Source organism: Haemaphysalis longicornis, unplaced genomic scaffold (assembly GCF_048455015.1).
Source record: "Haemaphysalis longicornis isolate Haplotype H1 unplaced genomic scaffold, Haemaphysalis longicornis Haplotype H1 scaffold_2, whole genome shotgun sequence".
Taxonomy (NCBI): Eukaryota; Metazoa; Arthropoda; class Arachnida; order Ixodida; family Ixodidae; genus Haemaphysalis; species Haemaphysalis longicornis.
In genome coordinates this window covers 176,947,190-176,967,902 of record NW_027526295.1, presented here as the reverse complement: position 1 = coordinate 176,967,902, position 20,713 = coordinate 176,947,190, and the positions used below count along the sequence as shown (strand labels likewise).

The 20,713-nt window shown below is 49.4% G+C and overlaps 1 protein-coding gene across 1 annotated transcript; it reads left to right on the top strand.

Moving 5' to 3' along the window:
- The first annotated feature begins 256 nt into the window (after positions 1-256).
- LOC144169519 (serpin B13-like) lies at positions 257-20,356 on the top strand. Its single transcript, XM_077698723.1, has 2 exons — positions 257-881; positions 19,991-20,356. The coding sequence occupies exons 1-2, from the start codon at positions 564-566 to the stop codon at positions 20,192-20,194; spliced, it is 522 nt and encodes a 173-aa protein (XP_077554849.1). The 5' UTR covers positions 257-563; the 3' UTR covers positions 20,195-20,356.
- Positions 20,357-20,713: the final 357 nt, after the last annotated feature.

Sequence of the window (20,713 nt, the reverse complement as noted above, 5' to 3'; positions counted from 1 at the left end):
CTACAGGGGCATTCTGTATGCTTGCTGACTTTGGAAAAAAAAATGGTCTGGAACAATCACATAACCCGTTCGCTTCTTGGTGAGTACCGTTTCTCCTGAAACAGCTCGATCTAAGCAGAAATACTCTAAATCAACACTTCTGCCAGCGCCCGTACATCAGTCAGTGATGGTGTTCGCTATCGCGAAGATTCAAACGGCTGTATAGAATATCTGGTGCTTCGCGGATGCATCAATTCGAAAATGGGAATGAAAGGCGTTGAAGTGTGGCACGCGAACCTGCCTCCCATATTGCCCTCTTTTACGTAACATCTCACTGCCAATAGCGAGAACAAGCTTCCTTACTTCACCTGTTGAAGTTCTGCTAAAGCCCAAAGTATTCGAAAAGGTCCGTCACTACGACGCCAAATGGTTTTGTGTGCGCTCGGAAACCCTCGGCAGCGTCGCCTGCAATTCCAAACACTTCGCAGGTGGCACAACTACTACACCTTCCAGCGCTCGACTCCAGAATCGCGGGGTACTTTGCCCGGCGCGACCGCGTGCTGCCTCGCTGCCGCAACGACAACATGCACGCCTTCGACATGGCCTACGACAACATGGTGCACTACGACCACCACAGGGTGTGCCCCGCTGCCCAACGTCCCGCGCCCTCGGGGTCGTCCCAGAGGCTTTTTTGCTCGCTCCACGAGTCTCGCATGCCGTGGGATTTTGACCGCGAGCCGGAACCGAGCAGAGCGGAGGTGGACCGGCATGCGCGTTGTTACGCGCCCTCCTTCGAAGCCGACGAGATTCTGCCGAGGGGCACCGTGTCGCCGTCGACGCTCGTGCTGCTCCTCAGCGTGGTGGACTTTGAAGGCTCGTGGAAGTACCCGTTTGACACCAAGGTAAGCGCATGGGCACGGCAGACCTCCCCGAGGTCTTCCAATTGGGGCCTGCTTTGCCTGCATCCTGCTCTGACTTATCGGGGCCTGAGGTGCCTCTGCCTCCGATTGGTCAACCTTAAAGGGGCCATGCAGACAAAATACAAGTTTGTTTTATTGGAAAGAATGCGTGTTCTATTCGCCGTGAGATCGACATGTAGGTGGCGACAGCGTCGCGCTCCTAGTGTGGATGCTCCGCTGAGCGGCCTGGGAGAATGCACACGGTGGGCGCGCTTCGTGTCATTCTGGCGCCGTATGTGCGCACGAAAAGCGCAGACAAGAGTGGTATGCTGCGGTTCGGTTCCTCAACGTTCAATGTATAGCATGAAAGCGGCAATAAGTTCTCATTATTACGCCAAGAAAGCGGCGACCCATCGGGAATCACCGAACGGCCGCATTAACGACAATGAATTTGCACGCCATGGCTCGTAGCAAGCTCGATCTTTCCAGATTACGGCTTTGAGCCTTCAATAAAATCATAAAAAGAAACAAATCAGGAATCCTCGATCTACGGAATGCAGTTTACAACAGCAGTTTCAATCGCTTTCATTGGTAGTGTGACGCATTCTTGCATTTGTGGGATGCCCTCAAACGGTAACACCCCTTAACCGCCCCGACATTTTTTCTGCGAGCTTACAATATTTTTTTTGTGTTCGAAAGGCAACATAAAATTGAATTTTAACCAGTGCAGAGATATAAATGCAATCGTTCTAACGTGTCTTTTGCGCGCAGTTTTAGTTAAATGAAATTTTAGCGACTCTGAAGGCAGGTGTGATGAATAACGGTATCGGATCACTTACTTAAGGCTTTTGTCGCTAGTAAACTTGCGAATTAAGTTGCTAATGCGCGCAGTACAATCAGCATCTCAGGTTCAGCCAGACTTGCAAAGTGACAAGCAGGATTACAGTGTGTAAATCACGCTTCTGGAACCTCACAGTGAGCACAGAGTTTTTGTTACGGGTGCACTGTTCACCATTTGCGTTGCTTTTAAAATCTAAATTAGGTGCTTAGAACAGCGAGATGTGTTTGCATTCTTACGTAATGTCGCTTACGAACCGTAAAGATGGCAAACGAAGTTGCCCTCTTGCAGATGTAGTAAAACGTTCCCTTTTTATTTCGCGTTACGAAGCAGCGGAACGGGTTCCCGGTAAATACTTTGTGCTGTAAACTGAACCTCGTTTTCGTCTTGGCATTTAATTATTTATGATTGGCTAAAAAAACGCACGCACAAAAGTCTGCTGTGCATTTCGTTTTTTTGTGTGTGTGTGGGGGGGGGGGGGGGTAGGAGGGGGTGTTCTCAGCAAGTCACGGCACACGCCTTCCGTGGGCAAAAACGTGCAGTATATTACGCTATTTTTCCTCCTTTTTTAAACTTAGGGCAACCTTAAGAGCTTAAGACGTGACCATAAGACGTGACCATTTGGTTATGGTGAGTGAAACAAATTTGTGGGAAAGGGTATTTATGTCGGGATTTGAAAATGGGGTATATGAAAATGACACACGAAATGCCACAGGACAGGCGCAAACTCACCACAGCTTAATTTTACCGGAAAAATACCCCCAAAATACTCTTGCGCATCCACAGAACCGTATTTTAAATAATACGTAAAATTAGCAACAGAGTATAAGCAACGACTGGCCAAAAGTGGCAGTGTTTATTTTCGAAAAGGTACAGGAGGAGTTCGATCACACAGGCGCTTGCGGGTGTTAAATACGGCCCCGATAATGTTTGGGCGATAGCACACGGGTCCGGTGCAGTGTAATTGATTTTGTTTGTTTCTTCTATCTATAAGGACCCAGCGCTATTTACAAGGGTGTGGCAAATGCACGGGTATGCAGAGGCACGGCCGCTCCATCTCCAAAACGGGGAGATCGAGCGGCCATGGTACAGGTATTGTCGCGTCTTACCCGTTCCGTGTATTGAGCATTTATCCTCTAAACAACCACCAAGCCACCTTCAAAAAGCACTCTTTGGCGTTTCCGAAACGGCAGACGACTGCCCTTATCAATAAAAAAAAAGTGCAATGTGCCCGAGCAATGTTTATAACACGTTTCACCACGGCGGAGATGTTTCGTTGAATTAAACCAGCGCATTAGCCCGCAACGGCCGCTGATTATTGCGTCTCTAGAGGAAATGCGCAAGCAGAGGTACCTATGCCATTGCTTACTGCCAAGCAAGTACACATATTGGTTGTTTTGTCGCGTGCAGAACGAGTCTTTCGCAGCGCGCAACGTGAACTAGCAAACGACGCGAGAGCGCCATCCACACAAGGAGCGGTTCGTCCCGCCGCCGCCAGGGGCCGACTGTGTTCGATTTCAGGGCGAATAGGAATAGTGCCGCCAACGCTTGCCCGGAAGGAAACGATGCTTTATTCACTGCTTAATTAATCAATGTCGGTTAAAATTTTGATTCTTCAACCAAATCGTGTGTTTCAACGACGTCCGCAATGACATCATAAGAACGGATCTTCAAACTAAACTTAGCGTGAAGCGTGGGCTTGTTCACCGTTATTCAACCTAGATGGCGCCACCATACCGTAGCGTACAGTTTTCTGCCTTTGGTTTGTTTTTGTACCTGGCTTGTTTTTGTTTAGTGAGAAAATAATCCTTTCGTGAAACATGGGGCTCGCTCGACAAATATGGTCCCGTATGACGCCGTCGCCCACGAGAATCGGCCAGTGTCGTCTGAGACAACCCCAAAGAGCCTCAGTGCTGTGCAGCGAAAACAAGCGTAGTGCGCGCAGTACCAACAGCAGTACGCATCGGTACTTCTGAGATTACGTGTGCTTTCGTAACTTCCACTGTTTATCCCACCATTCTTACCGCTACAAAAAAGTACCCTAAATGTAAGCTCGAATAGCTCGTTCCGCAAGCTTGTAAGCTTTGCCTAATTCGTGTTTGGTTTTACCGGCCTCGGCCAATCACAGATCTGGTGCGTATAACATCATAGCTTCTGTTGCGGGAAATGAGCTAGTGGGTGGCATGGCCATTCCCTTTTTTTATAATTATACAGCTTATTTGAGAGAAGTTGACGTTAAGAATTGTGTCAGTATGATTCTAACGAGGCAATCTTCAGAATGAACCTAACTTGCGTTTTGGCTGCATGGCCCCTTTAACGGGAAAAATCCACGCTTTTAATATTTTTGGAAGCGTGGATACAGAACTCGGAAATTCGGGAGCAATGACAGAATTTAGCCATCACTCAGCAGAAAAGATATGCAAAGAACTGAAAACTTCGATACACACAAGGCAAAATCCGAGAAAGGCGAAGAGCGGTTAGTTTTCTAATAAGGCGACCATGGGCAACACGATCAAAAGCTTTGGAGAAGTCCGGAGAAATGTAGTCAGTCTGTAGGGTATAGTTCATGTTAAAGAGCAGGTCAGTTGCGAATTCAAGTAACTGTGTTTCACATGATAAGCTTTTTCTAGAGCCATGTTGATTATGAAAAAAGAAATGATTTGACTGTAGGTGATTGAAAACATGGGAAGTTATTATATGTTCGATAATCTTGCAGCAAATGCAGGTCGGTGAAATGGGGCGGTAATTTTCCGGGTTATTTCTATTTAAATACGGGGACCACTTCACCTATTTTAAAGTCACAGGGAAAATGTGATGATTTTGATTTGATTGTAGGGTTTAACGCGCCGACGCAACGCAGGCGATGAGGCGCGCCGTAGTGGAGGGCTCCGGATTAATTTTGACCACCTGGGGATCTTTAACGTGCGCCGAAAGCTCGTACACACGGGCGTTTTTGCTTTTCGCCTCCATCAGAAAAGCGGCCGCCGCGGCCGGGAATCGAACCCGCGACCTCGTGCTCAGCAGCGCAACGCCTTAGCCACTGAGCCACCGCGGCGGGTACAGGGAAAATGTCCAGAGGCTAAAGGCTTCCTGAGCATCATACACAGAATTATATTTTGGAACAGATATTATCATCAACAGTTGAAGTAGATAACTTTAGATTGTTGATGATGCATGCTATGCCTTCCACTGTGACATCAGTACTGAACGCGTAGACTGGCTCAAATTACCACACTTTTCATCGTGTATCCGGTTGATAAGTCAGTAATTATTTTATAAAGCTGGAAGAAAAACTACCATGCGCGGTCTGTGGGTGCCGCACCAACTAAAGGCTGTGACGACAGGAGGAGATGCACCTTGATTGGAAGATACCCAAGGTTAGCATTCAAACAAGTTTTGGTTTCGGTTCTGTAAAACAACATGCTTGATATCCGACGGCATCGTTAGATGGGCATTCTCGATATCTCAGTAATCGTCGTACCGCGCTTCTGCCATTTTGTCGGCTGTAAAATGCTTAAGATAAGACTCCCAGGACGGCTTGGAATCGTAGCAATCACTAGCCGAGGCCTACGCAGTGGATGAACGCCCCCCGCGTCATCGCAGACGCTCAAATGCCATGCGCATTTCCCCCATATTTGGAGCTTGCATCACTCATGCCTCTATCGTAAAAAGCGTGTTCGCACCAGGCCAAAGGTCTGCTGATTCTGACCTGTGCCCAGTGCCCGCAAGCAGTTGGGGCTTATGGCAACACTTCGCCAACGAGAACTCGCTAGCGCGTCCGTGTCAGTGTGCGCGCGTACTGCGAACTCGCTCGTGGAGCAGTGAACGTTACGGTCCAAAAATGGTGCACTCAGTATAGAAAACATCGGCCGAATGCGAAAAAATCAATTTACAAAAAAAAAAGGAACGCACCCTCGGGGATTCAAATTTGCGACTTGTACAATAACATACCTAGCGCTACATACCGCTCGGCCACGGGCCAGCGCTGCCGGGTTCGGAAATAAAAAGTATATAATGTATAACCAGTTTACAGGTTTATTTAGTTTTAGCATTTCAAGCAGCTTAGGTGACTATTTCTTGTATAGCGCTCGTATAGTATGCGTCCCCCATATTTCCACAATATCTCACGTCTAGCAATTGCATTTCTTAGACGGAAAAACGTTCGCAGATGTGTAGTCGTGCTGCTGACCGCTGTTCTTGTTCACACAGCGCGAAACAGTGCTTCCTGCTCCCTAGTTTCACGCTGTACCGTAAAAGTTTAGGTTGAGTTTATTTTCTTACTACCCATATTGACATCGCTGACTCTTCTCCCGTCTTCAAGTGGCCTTATATTTTCCTATTTATTAGCGTACCAGTCAGCGAAGCGTGGCATGTGCCCTTGTGCGCTTGTGCAGCGCTTGTGTGGAGTGACCTGGACTTGGAGCTTGATACAGTGTACAAACTAACAAAGTAAAGAAAGGCACATTCTTCCTTTCACGAATGTGTCGTGGCTTAGTTTAAACTGAGTGAACGAATTGCGCCGACCCGTCGGCTGCCGGCGGACTAAACGCTGGGCCGACTGACTCGGTCGCGGAAGGTCGGCGAGCCGTGCAGTAGCGCAGTCAAGCCAAGTCATTTCCTTCTGACGACACACGAAAACGCCAAAGAAAATTGGCGAGGATGCAGAGAGGAGGGCAGTATTTTCGAATAGATTTTTCGACAAAATAAATTCACGTAAACGCACTCAGAGGGGTCGAAACATGGCCTATTGACACCGGACTACAATTTGCGCTAGTAATACCGCGAAGTTTACAAATCACTTCAGTGACCTTTTGAAGAAGGCGCAATATTAAAATCAGTATCTTGTTTTGATTTAACTGAGCTCCTGATGCCAATTTTAGCTTTGCGGTGGCACCGAGCTTCTGTAGAACAGCTCCACGATGCTCGCCGAAGCAATCTCACTTTGGCGCACAGAGGCTGAAAAGGGCCCTAGCCAGACTCTATGTTTTCGTTGTTCTGTTTACCATATACGAAGTTCCCATTGGAGCCACGATTGCCTTACGTGAGGAGTCTGCTTGAGTAAGCACTTGAGGTTTTCTCGCTACCCCAATGAACGGCTGAATATTGGTGCTGCCGATTTCACCTGCCGATGGAGACCAACGTGTTGCGCATGCAGATGTCAATGTATGCAAACAAGAGTGTGTAAAAAAATCAATGACCACGTTTTCGTGAATAAAATATTTCCTTTTCCGGAAGTTACCAATGTTGCTTACTGTCATCATTACTGATTAACTTCAATCAAACTCAAAATTTTGGGGGGAGTATTTGCTAGAAAACCCTGATGTGCCCCCGACTACCAGCTTGAAACAAACACCAATTATGACGCGTTAAAGTTACGATGCTCGGGATCTCTTCTGATAACGCACGTCTCTAGATTTAACCGAAAAGAATCTCGAATTTTGTCATGTTTTTACAAACAAAAACGAGTTCTCCCCTATTATCAGTACGAAAAATAGCACCTGATTTTTGCCCCCCGATTTTGAAAAAATATGAAACACGCAAACGAACAATCCTAAGTATACCCCCAGCGACGCACCGGGCCAGAAAGCAGCAGCAGCAGCAGCAGCAGCAGCAGCAGCAGCCCCCCGCAAAACTGGCACAAGATCCAAATTAAGCGGGGGCGTTGTTGTGCGAACTGGATCTTCGCTATTATGGTCAGCTCAAGAATGAGATATCCCGCCTGGTATTATAGGGGATGCTCAAGTTTTTTTCCGCTTTACTAAAGTAAACTGATGACTGGGGGAAACTAAAACGCATAAGCTAGAGATAAAGTCAATTTATATGAGATCCTTACAGTCAATTTTCATCTTCGTACCTTGTGCGATGCACCTTCACAGATTGTTTGCTGCCTAATAACTGCCACTATGTTTCCATATTAGTCCTCCTTACCCCTTGTCGGATACATAACTTTTTAGAGCGAAGTGTGCCCATGATGGCGAGGTGCATTTCGGCCATCTGCCACGTAATTGTGCCACCTAGGTGGCGTAGTATCTCTCTGGAAAACAACGCTGTCAAGGATGGCGAGAGCAGGCCATTCAATGCCCATCTTGCATGTGCAGAAGAGAAGCAAGTGAGGGAAAGCTTCAAACCGGAAAATACTTTCATGAACATTAAGGCCAAGGCGCACAAAATGCCTGGCAGATTACCAATTATCGAAACGTGAAATATCGAAAATACAAAACAAGCGTACAGCGAAAACGACTCAGTCAGCAGTACCACATAAGCCAGTATTGCTGCGAAAGAAAGCTCCTGAAACAACTTTTGTGACTATCGTGATCACCTGTTCTATTGGAGGCGTAAGTTAGCACTTGTCGGAGAAGGTTTATTAGGGAGATTTCCGACTTCGACTTTTATCGCCTGAACAGGGTGCAACGGCGACAAAACCCCTCTCCCTTCACTGCGCCGATTTTCTTTTGCTAGATTGTTTTTTGATGTTGGTACGTTGTACATTATGCGAACACGCCAACCGCGCGACCACCGCGTAGTCATGCCGGTACCAAGTATTATAACTGCACGGCTGCAGCTCCTGTACTCCTCGCATGCTCACAACTTCTAGTTCATATGCGTTATCATGGCATTTTGCGGATAAGGATGAGGAGGGGAGCAAGAGATGAACGGCAGGTTCAGCGTTACCAAAATGTGTTAGCTCGTATGCGCTGTCATCTGTCATTCGATGTTACCGGTGAGCCTGCGCGAAGGGAGGCGGGAGGGCGCGAAGGTAGATCGAGGAAAACTGGAAACACAGCTTTGGATCTGGTTACTTGCCTTGTCATCCTCCTTGCAACAATCACGTCAGCACTTCCGATGGAGAGGCCAGCTTGTTTTTAGCGTGACCAAAAAAAGTTTCGCATTCTGTTGGCGCTAAAGAGGCACCCATGGGAACTGCACGGCCGATTGTCAAAGCACTATTCCGCGCTCCCGCATCCCGCTTGGGGGGGTTAAATATATATACCTTGAAATAGGTTCTCGTGGGCATCACGGTGGTGGCGCCATCTGTTATCCTTCTTTAGAAGGTTCCGCGGGATGCCTTTCGAAACATTGCTACCATCGCCTGTCTGTCGTTCTATGCCGTTGCAACTGTCTCCATGCTACCTTCTCTCTTTTAGGTGCAGAACACTTTAGCCGCTTGGCTTGTCGTCGTAGCTCGCTCGCTGGACCCAAGTAGAGCCCCACGGCGCTCCGTCGTAGCGGCTGTCGTCACGGCGTCCCACAGAGGCTTCGAAGACCAAGCAATTTATATTGTCATAATCGTTCTAAACTAGCCAACCGCTGGCGCTTGTTATACATTTCCCTGTTGTTTAGAGCAAATAAAACTGCAGGTACATTTGAGGCAAAATATACGTAGTTAACCGGAAGCGCCGGCCTTCATTTAGTTAGGAACGCTCGTTGGCTTGGTATATACGATCGTAAGCGATAAAAAGCAAGCACAAAAAGAACAGAACTCCCGCTGGCGCAGTTTCAGGCAACGGGCGCGCGAGCACTACGAAGGCGGGGAATTTGAAGTGTGTTGGACAAACATCCGTTGAATTCATTAGGAGAGGAATGAGACAGGGCGGAGAAGAACGTGATGGGTGGTAAGAGTGAGCGGATAATGGCGCCCCATCCCATTATGGCGAATCAGTGCTCTGCACTTCCGACAGCTTTCACATTGAGAGGAACGGCTTTAACTTTTTTAGTACGTAGCATACTTTGCCGAGTACCCGCAGCCACGACAGCGTAACGCCCTGCATTCCCACAATAATCCAGATTCTGAAGTTTGACCTTTAATCGTTATAACAGCGTAATTGGAGATAATCGTCCCAACAGAATTTCGAAAAACCCAAAAATACGGAAAAAATTAAAAATAGCGAAAACGGCGAACTGTGTAACGTCCTGCATTTCAACAAAAATGCAGATTACACGAGGGTTCCACATATATTGTTATAATAGCGTAAATGGCGATAGTTGGCCAAACAGAAGTTTGATAACTCCCGAATATAAGAAAAAAATACTGATAATAGCGAACCGGGTCCGAGCTAGCAAGTTCGCTCTCCCACTGCCCGTATGTAGGATTAGGAGTCGGCACAAAGTCTGGGTTGTCTGGCATGCCCAAACTACAGTGGAATCCCGATAATGTGACTTTCAAGGCACCGCCAGGAAGCGTAGTATGACCGGGGTATCGTACGACTGGGGTGCGGGTAAATGCCAGCCTAGTGGGTGGTCTCCCGCGACAGCTTGGCTAAGAAATTATTTAAACAGCTATATTTGGCGCTTTCTCACGTGGTTTCCGAACTTTTAGCTGAAGCCCCAAGCTCAAAAAAAAGCAACGCCTATGTTGTCCCACCTCCCTTTATGGCGTTCAGCTAGCCAACCAAGCACCCCGCACTACGTGATTTAAGGCCGACGTGGCCGAGTAAATTGAGAGGGGAAAAGGCGAGTGTGAAACTGCCACAGCCAAGCGAAACGAACGATAGTACAAAGCGGAGATAAACAAAAAACGGCATTGCCGTACATGGTGGAGACACTCTTGAACGATCCCGTGCTGTCGCTATTGGGTCTTAGTGCTCAACACATAGCTGTTTTCGTTTTACACAACACACAGCAACGCAAAATAGATAAGATAACCCAACCTCTGCGATTAAATAGTGTTGCGGCGAAAATTTTAGCGCGGCCTTGCTACAGTGACTTGCTGGGGCGTCAAGCGAGTGATGCAAAATGGCGGTGCCAACGGGTATGTGTCTCCACCCATCGCCTCCTGTATTTTGCTCCACACTTGCGGCACGCGCTTGAATTGGCGCACTCTAGCAAAGAAAAGAGCGGGTGGCAACGCGGCTTTGAAAGAGGGAGGAAGAGCGTCGTGAAAGGAAGAGACTTGGATCGAGAGGAAGGGGAAAGCCGCTGTTCGGTCATCGCCGTGGGGTTGCGTCATACGTGTTTTCGCGTTCGTTGGCGGCTCAACGGTAGCTTCAAATTGACGACCCACCTGCCACCTGAACTTCAACTTTTCGCAGTTGGCGCATTGTCGTACTGCTGCCGCCTGGGGCCGTCGCAGGTTAAATCCCGCTCCCGAGTACCCTCCTGCTAGCTTGCGTCTGTGCTGTAAGTGGTCTGGCCCACCTGCGGACCTTTGCACATCAAGCAGCGTCAAACGGGGGTTAAAGGGACAGACAACCGATTTTTGTCGCGTATATGTTCTCTAGCTCATATGAAAGCCAGCGTTTTATATAGCCCGGTAACTACAAGCAATTTCTAAATAAACTGGCGCAAATAATTTTAATTTGGCAGCAAACTTCCTGAAAACGGAAGGGTGGTGGTTCGTAGTGTCGAAACTTGGCACTACAATATGTGTCCCTGTCACGTGACCTGCAAACCTAGCAGCTACTGTAACTGCCTAAATGTTTATTTACGTATTGGAAACCTTTTAACACATGTATTTGTACAAGCTTAAATTGTATATGTATTTTTTAGCATTATTTTGAAATTTTTTGAGACACGCCGCCCGCCGCCGCTGGGTTGCTCTCAGTGTGGCTAACTGAGCCTCCATGCCCAGAATCAACGGCAGCATTCAGTAAACAGACCCAGTGAAGGAGCTTTGACGATTCTGCCTGAGGCAGAGGCGTTTGTTCTGCCAAAATATTTGATTTCAGTTTCCAAATACGCCAACGGCAGCTTTAAAAAAAAAAAAAAAACGTCGCGCCCGGGGAGAATCGAACTTCCCGCCTCCACAACGTGAAGCCAGATTCTACCTATCGTCTATCCCAACAGATGGCGCATTCGGGCAAAGACCGTTGCATTAAAAAACACATAAAGGAACAGGAAAGCCTGCGATTCAAACTTTTTTAGTTGGGAACAAGTTTTTAAATATCGTTTTTTATTTCGCATACAGACAAAAGTATGTTGCCGAGGTACTCTATGTCATGGTTGCCAGCATTAGTTTTGGGAGGGACACATACGACTCGTAGATCAAACAATTCGATTTAAAAAGTTCTAGGGCGTTATCAGCAAAACCGTTTCTCGTCAAGGTGCTTTAAGAGATGCCCTTTCATTTGGGATAGAGAATATATACTCGACAAAAATCGGTTGTCTGTCCCTTTAAGAATAAAAAAGGTCTGGACGAAGCGGCGAAGCGGCATAAAATATGGGAGAAGCGCGTGTTTATCTGTTATCGGCCACCAGGAGGCCAACACAGTTGAACACGGCCTGTTTCGGCTCCAGTTTTAAGCTCTTCCAAACACGATCTACCGCTTCTGGCCATTCGCTGACTACACCACTGGGCTCCTTACATCACCAGGAACCTGCGGACACCCCGTCTGGACTTGTCACTCACCAGACAGCTCGGCAACGGGACCTTCTCAACCGACCACGCCGGCCCCACTGCTAGGCTTCGCCACCAGGCCTAGTGAGTGCGGTCGCCATCCTCCCAAGCCGGCGCAGCGCGGTCACCTGCGCCTCTCTCCTGCCACGTCGCCCGCACCGGGCGCGCTCAGCTGTCCCCAATAATGCCCCAGGAACACGCGGGTACCTCGACAACACTGCCTCTAACGCGAACGCCCCTGGTAACGCCATTCAGCCAACAGACACTCCATCCATGGATTGCGACGTAGACACCTCGCACAACGGCGCCGCATGTGCACCAATGGACACCACCAACGCGGACACTCCCGGCAGCGTGATTCCAAACGCTTCGCTGCACAGAGCACCCACGTGACACGTGTGATGTCACTGCGCGCGCTATTCTTTTGAGCGCCTGCTAAAGGGAACCCGCCGTTCTGGCTCTGTAGCCTTGACGTAGAGCACTGAGTATTAGCGCTGGCGGCTTGGGTTCGAGCCTGAGCAAGTCGATGTGTTTCTTTTTTTTTTTATTGCCTATTTTATTTCTACATTTCATTTTTTCTTCTAAACTGAAATCTACGGGTCGTTTTTGTTAATAATGGTGATTTGGTATGTTTTTTAGGTCGCTTTAGGCTTGGGGCGCAGCCAATAACCACGTTGAAATACGGTTCTCCATCGCGCAAACAGACATGTAACGTGGGTGCTCTGTGCAGCGAAGCGTTTGGAAATACGCCTCCCGGCAACGCCACTCAACCAAGTGACCACCCTTCCATCAGTTACGACGCCCTCAGCGGGCGCACTATTCACGCCCCCAGCCCATGGTTAGAGGCTGTGGCCTCTCGAAAGTCTAACCACCGCAACGACAAGCTGGAAAGTACTCCAGAGACTACCAAACCCACCCCGACCAAGCCCCCCATACCACCCCCCAGAATTCCATCTACCCACTACGTCACTGTTTTCCGGCCGCAAAAAGGGCACCGGGTTCAAGACCTCTCCAATCACGACATATCGCAAGGCCTCTCCCAAGCCAGTGGAATCCAAGGCAAGCAATGTCGCGCCCTCATCACAGTGGAAGTACAACCTCAACAAAACTTGTTTGTGATTGGCACACCAGACCCGTATGTCGCCGACAGGCTCGCGCAACTCACTAGCACAGATGGAAGTCCCTGCGCACATGAAGCCACCCCCAGGGACGTCACGGGGGTCATACACGGCCTCGCCGACAACATCACTCCTGAGAAGCTTCTGAACTATTTAGATACAAACCGCCCATACCTGATTTTATGCACGCCTTATGGGCCGCTCCAAATCAGCACTCCCCACTTTTAATGGTAACCGTGTGCCTTATTACGTGAAATTCAACTGCTAAGTGATCCGATGTCGCCAATATGGGCGTGTAATTCAAGTATGCAAGCAATGTGGCGAGATGGGCCATCGGCTAGACGTCTGCCGTCATCCACAATGAAAACTGTGCACCAATTGTGATACTTTAGATCCAGCTGCGGACCACACCTTCCAGCCTCAGTGCAAATTGGGCAACGTGCCCCATATCAATGCAAGTAAGGACTGTCCGAAACTCCACCTTCCTGCCTCTCCTAAGCGCCGCCAAGATGCAGCCACTCAAAACTCCAAGCACAGCCCCCTCGACTTTCAAGAGGACTTTCCGACCTTGCCCCCCCTCCAAAAAAGAAGGCCACCGCCACAAGCACCCCAGCCAGACATCCAACCGGTAAGCTGGTCAGCCAAAGTTTCTCACTCTCCTTCTGCTCCATCCGCTCCACACTCCCCACCATTTGCCTCCCCGTTCACTGTCACTCAAGTCATTACACACATCCAACAGAAAACCAACGAGGTCCTAAAGCAACTCTCTGAAATCACCAAGCGAACCCAGAACCTTGCGGCGAAACCCCTGCCCCCTTCCCCACCACCATCCATCGACGTGGAACGAATACTCGCCAAAATGAAAGAGAAACTCTCTCGAACTGTCAAACAGATCACAGGATCACACACAGCAGTGATTACCCCGCTATGCGGAGGACTCCAGACTCTCACTGACAGACAGGCCAAGCTAGAACTAGTATTCCGAAGCATCTCAGAATCACTTCACTCCTCTCATCCCCCCAAGAAATCGAAGCATCACCCGTATTTAACTAATCCGCCAGACGACCGACTTTCGATACTGCAGTGGAACTGTCGCTCCCACAACAAGAGATCTCAGCTAGCACTTTACCTCACCTTGTCTCACTCCGATGTCATAGCGCTGCAAGAAACAGACACTCCTCACACTACTCTTCCTGGATACGAAACCTACACGCAAGGCATCCTTCATCGGACGGCAGTACTGGTGCACAGCTCCCTTCCTGCCCAGGCGCGTTCGTTCGATCAGGACATCCCCAACACGTTTGTCGAACTGCTGTCCCACCAACCTCTCCAGCCGAGCACATACTTCCTAAACTTATATAGCCCTTCCAGACAGAACTTCCACGCGATCGAGGAACCTCCTGCACGCTGCCACTCGCATCTCGCAACGCTATCCCCTCCCCGTCCGAGAGGACTTCAACGCCCGTAACCCTGCTTGGGGTTACCCACGGGCCATAAAATTGTGCAGCCTTAATCCGAGCCACACACAACCACGACTTTGTGTTACAAAATGACCTTTCTATGCCCACTAGAATCGGCAACAGTGTCACTCGTGACACCATTCCGGACCTCACATAATCCCGGAATTGCCCTCATACCGACTGGACCTGTCACTCGGAAACTCTCGGCAGCGATCAATATATCATCACCATACAGCTACCGGTGCACCAGAAACCGCTCAGCAGAGGTGCTGCCAAACTAACAGACTGGCCCTCCTTCAGAAAGGACGCCGAGGCCCTTCCACCCATTATGGATGATTTCAATGCCTGGACGCGTAGGCACTCGAACAAAAATTCATGCGCTACACTGATGAAGTGACACTTACCGACGATCACCCAGCCGTCGACGGCCACCTGCTACATATCTGGAAGGCGCGCCGCAGCCTCACTAAATGCTGGAAGCATCAGCGCCACAATAAAACACTCAGGAAACGCATTGCCCTCCTCTCTATCCAAGCGAAGGAACATGCCTACACGCTTCATCGGCAGAACTGGTTCTTCCTATGCGACCAACTCAAAGGCACGCTAAGTTCTAAACGTACCTGGCACCTACTTCGCCACCTACTTGACAGCACCTCCCCACCCCCCCCCCCCCCCCGTAACCAGAGTAACCACCAGATACAGAGGCTTATTCGAAACAGTTCTCTTCACCCGAGAGATTTGCTCCATGCAGCTCAGACGAACCTCTTCGGCGCACCCGCAACCTACCCCTCTCCTCCCATCCAGACTTACACCAGCAATCCTAACCCTCCACTCGACGCCCCATTCACCATGGAAGAATTACAGGCCATATTAACTAATCTTAAACGTAACACCACACCTGGCAAAGATCGCATTACAAACCGCCTCCTTCATAACCTCGACATCCTTGACCTCGACTCCCTCTTGCAACTGTTCAACATTCACTGGACGAAGGGCACCCTTCCAGAGCAGTGGCGGCATTCGGAAATTAACTTAATTCCAAAACCCCACAAACCTGTTTCGCTAACATCACTACGTCCGATCGCCCTTACCTCATGCATTGGCAAACAGTTCGAGCGTCTTGTACATCACCGCCTCAAAGACTACCTCAAAGAAAAGCCTTTATACCCACTGACAATGTTTGGTTTTCGCGCCAAACTGTCAACGCAGGACATTCTTTTATAACTTAAGGAGCAGGTGCTAGACCATCTCAGCCGCACCGCGCCTCGCACCATCCTTGCGCTGGACGCAAAAGGCGCATTTGACAACGTTACTCACCAAGCGATTCTAGACAACCTGAACGCCACCCACTGCGGGTCTTGCATTTTCAACTACGTTGCAGCGTTTCTCCGAGAGCGCACGGCTACTATCAAGCTCGGAAGTCTAACCTCAGCCATCATCACAACACCCCCTAAAGGCACACCGCAAGAATCTGTAATATCCCTCCTACTTTTCAATATCGCATTACTTGAACTACCTACTCTTCTGAACAAAACACCCGACCTGCAGCATGCCATATACGCCGACGACATTATTTTGTGGACTACCTCTGCTTCCAGTGGAGAACAGCAAGATGCCCTACAAAAAGCTGTAGACACCACCGTCAACTACCTCCGTCCCAGGGGCTTGACCTGTGAACCTGCCAAATCAGCCCTTCTCATCCTGCGGGCCCAATCACGTGGCCGCCCTCCTCCTCCCCCACCTGATCCTGACGTGTCGATTCAAGGCGAACTTATCCCCTAGGTGACCACCCTCCGCGTCCTCGGCGTCCATTTCCATCGGTACGGCACGGGTACAGCGCTCCTTCCGCAAGTCCAGACATCCATTACTCGCCTAACCCATCTTATCCGCAGAATCCGCAGCCAACATCACGGCCTCACAGAATGGGAAATTTGTCGTCTGGTCCAAGCTCTCCTGATCAGCAAAATCACCTGTGCCACACCGTACCTCAATCTTCGACCTCAAGAAACCACTAAAATTGAAGCCGTCATTCGTAAAGCATACAAAACGGCTCTTGGTCTCCCCATCTACACCTCCACGGACAAACTGCTCAAGCCGGGCATACACAACGTCCTTGGCGAGCTTGTGGAGGCTCAGAGAAACTCCCAACTTCAACGCCTCAGCTTCACGCCAACCGGCCATTCCGTTCTCCGCACGCTCGGCTACCCTACACCGCTAAACCAAGACGACCACAACGCCTCCCAACTACCGTCAAGCACCGTATCCACGTTTCCCCCATACCGCACCATTGGCATCCCACCTTCAACCGAGGCCGTCGGGAAGCGCGGTTCCGCTATCTCATGAAGAAGCTACCGGATGACCCCCAGGTCCGTTATACTGAAGTCGCCTATGGCTCCTGCGCACATCGCACAACTTTGGTCACCCTAAATCACGCTGGCCGAATCTCCACGGCTGCCACCACGCACACCAACAAAATACAGACGGCAGAAGCTCTGGCAATCGCCTTCGCAGCCACCACTCACGCCAAGCATCCGCACATCACTGTAGTCTCCGACTCACAGCAGGCATGCCGCCTCTACCAGGCGAATCTAGCCCCACCCCAGGCCATTCCACTCCTCCAGCGTCTACCTGACAAGACCACCATTACGATCGTCTGGACTCCCGGACACTCTGGCCTTCTGCAAAATGAAGCGGCCCACGCCACCGCCCGAGCTCTACACTTCCGGGCATTCTCCACGGATGGTCAAGTGATACCATCACCCCGCACGAACGACCACGACCTCCTCCAAATTCCTATTGATAATACGTGCAATGCCCTTCTGTCCCACTACACCCTTACCAGCTGAGTCTACCGCCCTCCACACCACTCCCTAAACAACCAGCAAGCCATAATCTATCGTTGCCTTCAGACCGGTACCTTTTACAATCACGTCATCCTCACCAGATCACACCCACTATCTACCCCCGTCAATGCCAACACTCGGACACCCCACTCACCACATTCCACCTCGTATACTCCTGTCCTCACTCCCCTAACCCACCCCCACCCCGGAGCAGTGGAAGACTGGGCTGACCAGCCCGGACCCGGCCCGCCAGAGGGCCTTGGTTTCTCGGGCCATTGAGTCGGCCCGGTCAAGAGGCATCCTGGGCTAGGGACACTTGACCACCATCCTTTTCGCTTTCTCTTTTGCTCCAATAAACGTTTACTACTACTACTGCTACTACTACTACTACTATACGCGCGACGGTCCGTCATATGAAGAGGACCGCGTTCACCCGAGCGTCCTATCATCGGGGATTTTAATGCATTGTTGCTATGGGGAGTTTGCCAGGACCACTGTGATCCGTCGTAAGAAGCGGGCCGTCGTAAGTCCGGTGAATGTATCAGCGGGGTTCCACTTTATGTGGTAGAGCATAGCTGGATTGTTCAGAGGTGGCACAGGTGGCTATGTATTGTGGGGTGAGAGACGTGTAGCCATGTGGGCTGTGAAAGTGTTTGTTTGGAGTTGTCACCCGGTGACCTCTTGTCCTTTTGTGAACTCTTCAGCAGGCGCCTCATCCTCGCAGAGCGCTTTCACGAAGGTATGCACGTGGAGCCTTGCCGAGCCTGTCACTGGGACTCCTGAACTCGATAATTTCAGAGGATAAGGATGATGCATTAGCTTACACTAACGAATACTGGCGCTGCAGAACGTCTGGACCTGAAGTACACTGTACATGGGTTCAATACGCACCGATAAACGTGCGCTCGAACATGCAGCAGGTACAGCAGTGCCGCATAAATGTTTCTAAGAAGATATCACCGAAAGTTGTACGAAATGCGTTTGGAAATTGAGATACTTGATTGCGAAAGTGAGTAGCGAAGTGGAGAAATGGGGAAAGTGGGGATACATAAGAAGGGCAACAATGCTAGTTTCTTCGAAGCCAGGCTGGTGAAGAGCGGTGCAGTAGGAATTTGGGGCTGGACTGTCCATGCACTGTTCCTCTGTGAGATTATCTTTGTTGTATTCTCTGCGGAAGATTAGCGCCCTTTACAGTCCCATTTTAAATGGTACACGTACGGTCTGCAGTTTGTGCCGCAGAAACTTCACCTGTTTCTGCGTCTCTGCTATCTTTGCTCGTCAGGGTTACACAGGAGCTGTATAATATATGGTCAGGTTTGACAATTCTAAGCGTAGTTGTCACTAGAGTAAGCTCTGCTTCGAATGGTTTTGTAGCCTACGGACACAGTGTTGTACGAAAATTAAGTCACACCAGCCACGTACTTGCTTTCCGGAAGCGGTGCGCTATCCATGCCGAGGCTGCGCGATCACGCGCCAGCGAAGTAGCAGTTGAAGCTTCTCCTAGTCACATGATACCGCAGCGGCAAGGCTTCGCGCGAGCGCAACAGCGACGCCTTTCATCAGGAGATCACGTGACTTGAAGTCACACCTGCCACACTTGTACCTCGGCGGCTCAAGGTCCTTGCGTTGCGATGAATGACCTTATGAGACATGGCGTAGCAGAGCTTTCTCTCTACAACCCCGACCACTGACGCGATGACTTAGTGGGTAAAGATATCAACTACTAAGCATGGGGACGTGGGTTCAATCTTGGCTCCCGCGTGTTGAGACTTTGATGCAGGCTAAGATTTTCTAGATGGTCTAAATTTTCCCGCAGGCTTCCACTGGGGCGTGCCTCAAAGGCCAGTGTAGCTGCTCTGCGTGAAATGCCAGTCTGTATTGAAGGCCTCCTAGGCAATAATGGAGGATACGGAAGCCCACACCTATCAAACGCACAAAAAAGACACAAGGGCACATGCCGTGACCGTGTTTGCACTATTTATTTTCAGTGGGGCTTCAAGACCTCACGTATTTGATGTTCTAGCAAGAATATCCAGATCAATACAACTTGAAATCTGTTGTACGCAGAAGTCAGGAGGCGATAGCTAAAGGCGCAAGAGGGTAGTACTATTTCAGAACGGTTTCAGCCATTCAGTACTGTTAAACCCAATAGCATTGTTTCAGCCTTTCGATGTCAATGAAAAGAACTTGGTCCGCAGAAACAAAAAAAAAAAAAGATTTACTAATACATCCTTCTTGAAAGGTATCCCATGGAGTGCCTCATGTATCACACGCCGTTTAATATTTTTCTTTTGTACGTAACTATTTTTCATGTGGTCTTAGTTCTGGCGAACTGTTTCTGGATTGGTATGCCTCCGAAATACCCTGAATTTACTACCCGTTCAGCCTAGTGCGTGAGACTTATAACAAAGAGTTTTCGGTTTCAAGTATATACGGTATATAGTTCGAGAATAACCGTGTTGAACATAACTTGCTCCGTCGACGTCCGCGCTCTAATTCTCGTGACCACTGCACATCCAGGGTGTGAGCCAGGACGCCTTCTACGTGAACCCGAAATCCCCGATATCGGTGGACGTGATCAAGCTAAGGACACACGGCAGGTTCTTCGATTCCAGCGCGCGGCTTGGAGCCACTGTGCTTGAAGTGCCCTACCAGGAGCCCACAGGCCTTTTCAGACATCACACCAAGGCACGTCGCCACATTATCGGTGTTGTTATCGCGTAAATGTTTTGATGGGTCGAGGCCATGAAAGCTAGATATTCTATGGGGATGTTGTGTAGACATTGTGGCAGTATTGTGTTTAGATATAGACTCGCTGCAGTTGATGCTGGCATTGTGCGCCTCAGTACCAAGTTTATATACCGCAAAAGAATTAACCTGCCTGATAATTCTGCATATTCCCTTCTGAAAACTACCAGTGTGTCGCCGCGGGTAATGGCACCGAAGTGGTGAACGAAACGGTGCACTGGCTTTTGCTGTCCAAAATGGGCGCAAAATTAGTGCAGTAGAACAAGGGCTCGGTTGTCACTATGTATACGTGCTAACCAGACATGTTGTTAGATATTGTTTTTAACTATCTTAGGTGTTCTTTTAGTGCTCGGAATTCAGGTGGTCGGATGCGCGAAAGTGGAGAGCTATACAGAACTTTTCACCTCCTTGGTAGTTAACATATGCGAAAATTTCCTACGCACGGTATTCCTTGCGCAACGCTTCCTTGAGAAGTACACAGCCGTGGATTCAAAG